The 3,368-nt window shown below is 34.0% G+C and overlaps 1 protein-coding gene across 1 annotated transcript; it reads left to right on the top strand.

Annotated features, from left to right (window-relative positions):
- The first annotated feature begins 1,930 nt into the window (after positions 1-1,930).
- On the top strand, positions 1,931-3,146 carry LOC134249558 (zinc finger protein 182-like). Its single transcript, XM_062731891.1, has 2 exons — positions 1,931-2,295; positions 2,474-3,146. The coding sequence occupies exons 1-2, from the start codon at positions 1,931-1,933 to the stop codon at positions 3,144-3,146; spliced, it is 1,038 nt and encodes a 345-aa protein (XP_062587875.1).
- The last annotated feature ends 222 nt before the right edge of the window (positions 3,147-3,368 follow it).

The raw sequence follows: 3,368 nt of genomic DNA, 5'->3' as shown, positions 1-3,368 counted from the left end.
AATTTGATAGAGTTCGTGCCTATGTTCACAAACACAAATATTTAACGTGACGTATAATCATGAATGTCCTTGTTATTAAAGTTTCTGTATTTGCTTGTTACTTTAACATATTTCACTGAAATTATTTTTTTATTTAAAATTGTAAATAAAACAGCAATGCTACTTTGTCTATATATTTATTTTTTTCGTGAGATAAACATGATTTTAATCTTTATACATGTTATATTTAGTCCGCAATCAAATTTTCCTCATATCGTGATAAGACATTATATACATTTCTGAAAAAGTAAGCAACGCTTCATAGACTTCAAACTATTTTCGATTTTAATCTAATGCTATTATAGTTGATGAAAATCAAAGCAAAACAAAAAATGATATTTGAACATGTTGAAGCAGAGGGATAAACTTTCATCAAAATCGTCGACCATGTACGGCAAAGAAGTTTAATTGGTTATTTCACCTTAAAACGAAACTAGATTTTTTTTATGATCGTAAAAATGTCATTATTTCATATAAAAATAATTCAGATCCGTTTAATATTTTACCTCTTGTAATATTCTCTCTACATCTCTGAAATCAGGTCCTTTAGTTAACCGTCATCTGAGAGATAATTAATGCTTCCTATACCTTCTATGGCGTCCCTCGAAGACCTTCACTTTTTCTTTAAATACCCCACGTATCTGTATATAGTGCACATGTATTTAAATGGTTTTTAAATTCTTTTTATCATGTGGATCCAAAAATAGAAGATCCGATAAAACTGTGCTTTTATTCTCATTTGCTGAATATATATATGAAATTTCATTATTTTCCCTACATACATGCATGTAAATGTATAATGTGATTAACTTAATGGATGAACTTTAAGAAATGTACAATCACAGGCATGCACTTGCTTCGGAAATAAATTTTTGAACCATAGTATAATAATAGGATTACACTATGTCAGGGTTAAAAATCTTTTCCCTAGATAAGTACCTGTAAATAGTTCAATACTATAGGTCAATCATATGTTACTTAATGAAAGCTGAGTCAGAAACATTTTTGTGAGCATTTTCAATGAATTAATGTTTAGTTATTTTTAAAATCTTCCCATTTTGATGTAAAAATATTATTGTTAACAATGGAATTAACCTGAGAACAATATTCCCATGGGCCTCATCGCACATGAGCACACTGGCTTGGAAATAAATCAGAAATCACTTCATTATTGAGAAGTTTACATGGGGGGGGGGGCTGGAATTTTAAACAACCAACTACCTGATGATAAATCCAATAAATTGAACATTTTCATTTGCAGGATTATACCAACAGGCAATCAATAAGCAAGTCCTTAAATGAATTCATGCTGACTGGAAAAGTTTTTAAAATGTGGATTGTGTGATTCCGCATACAAGGAATTCGATGAATTGAGGGAACATTTTAGGACCAATCACAACCAAATATGTCTTGTTTGTGGAAAACCTGTACCCATGTTGACAGACATGCAAACTCACTTAACTACTGTCAACCAAAGCAACAAGGACCTGTTTATGCAAATTGTCAAATATGTTCAAAGCTAGTAAGAAATAAGTCACTGGGCGTACACTATAGGGTCCATGGACTGAGATCCTAGGACTTAATATTTATATGTAAAACATGCGGTAAGGATTTTACATTTTGGGACAGAAACATTAATTGCATGCACTTAGATGGGCAACCTTCCACCAGCAGAAAAATGATTTTATTTTGCATTTTATGTAAAAAGGAGTTTGAGGAATTGCAACCATTTAAAGAACACTTGAAAGAAGTTCACAGAATATCCGGACCAGAAATGTTCCCGTGCAATATATGTTCAAAGATTTATAGCCGTCAGTTTTATTTACAGAAGCACCTGGAGAATCATGAAAAAAGAAAGCAGCGCGTGCTTGAACGAGCAAAAATACGTAAGATGGAATCGAAAAAGTTTAGCGAATATCAAAAGCGTCTGAAGGCTTTAAAGAAACAGAATAAAAGCAAGCTTAGGAGATGTACTGTGTGTAAGAAATTGGTCATTCAAGCAGGAAATACAGGTGAAAAGAACGTAACACAGGGCAAGATTTATGAGCCTAATGAGTGCTTGTCAATGCAAGCAAAGAAAGTTTTAGATCACAAAGAAATTGTGAAGCTCCAAAGCAAGGAAAATGGGGAGAAAAAGAGTGTCAGTTTTATGTGCACAAATTGTGAAGAGCGCGCTAAGCTTAAATTAACTCTGTTGAAATGTAGGATGGCCCAGAAAGTCTACAGATGTCAGATTTGTTCGCAGACATTCATTAAGTTAATTCACTTGACATCACATATGAATAGTCATGTGTCTAGCACAAAAAAAATCTCCATTATCTGCAGGAAGACATTTAGTCAAAAATGAAATCTTAGGCTCCACATAAAGGGTCATGCAGACACGAACGGCTTTTCTTGTAAGTTTTGTAGTAAAAAGTTCACTTATTGTCATCAGCTTGATATTCAGTCAATTACATTACAACCCAGAACTTCATTGTTATGGTTGTCACCTGGACTTTGATAAACATTACCGATTTGTTCTCCACAAGAAAAAAGATCCCATAATGCATAAACGGAAATCCTATTCAAAGAAAAAAACTCTGCATGCTATGAATCCTGGGAATCTATCAGAATCTTTTAAGTGTGCCGTCTGCGGGAAGAAATTTAGGGACAAAAAATGGTTGGACCATCATCAAACAACATTTCAGGACTTGAAGCACAAGAGATTTTGCTTTGTGTGTGGAATAATGTTTAAACTACCAACAACGTTGAGAAAGCACATGAAAACTCACACAAAGGCGCCAGAAAAATCGAGAAGGTCTTTCCTTTGCCACATCTGTGGTAAGCTTTTCAAACAAAGTTCAAATATGTGGGGCCATATAAGAGCCCACACTGTGAAAGAAATTAAAAACTCGGGGACACTAACGCACCCCCCTGACAGGAGTTCTGTGCACGAGTGTGGTCTGTGTGTCAGGGTGTTCTCTAAGAAAAGTTACATGCTGATACACAGGAAGGTACACGAGAGGCCCGACACTCAAAAATGTCAAGTCTGCAATGGAGTGTTTGGTAGTCTGGGTGCCCTGAACCGCCACAAGCGTAATGTACATCAGATGTACATCAACATATAAGCAGATGGAATTGAAGTGATTGAAGTCTTGCAAAGGTGTAAAAATCAGATATGTACATACCATTATGTGAAAAAATGATTCTCAAAGGAAATAAAATGTATATGAAAAGTAATTTTATTTGTAGGTGTACAAAACTTGTTCTGTGTCTTAAAGTAATACATTTTTTTAAACTTGATTTTTTTATTTTCAACTTTGCTTTTCTTAAATCAAACTTACAATCTT

This window comes from Saccostrea cucullata, unplaced genomic scaffold (assembly GCF_032062105.1).
Source record: "Saccostrea cucullata isolate Sc308-1 unplaced genomic scaffold, CSIRO_AGI_Scuc_v1 ctg17105, whole genome shotgun sequence".
In the NCBI taxonomy this organism is placed as follows: Eukaryota; Metazoa; Mollusca; class Bivalvia; order Ostreida; family Ostreidae; genus Saccostrea; species Saccostrea cuccullata.
Note: the sequence above shows the minus strand (reverse complement) of the source record. Positions and strands in the feature narration are given on the sequence as shown.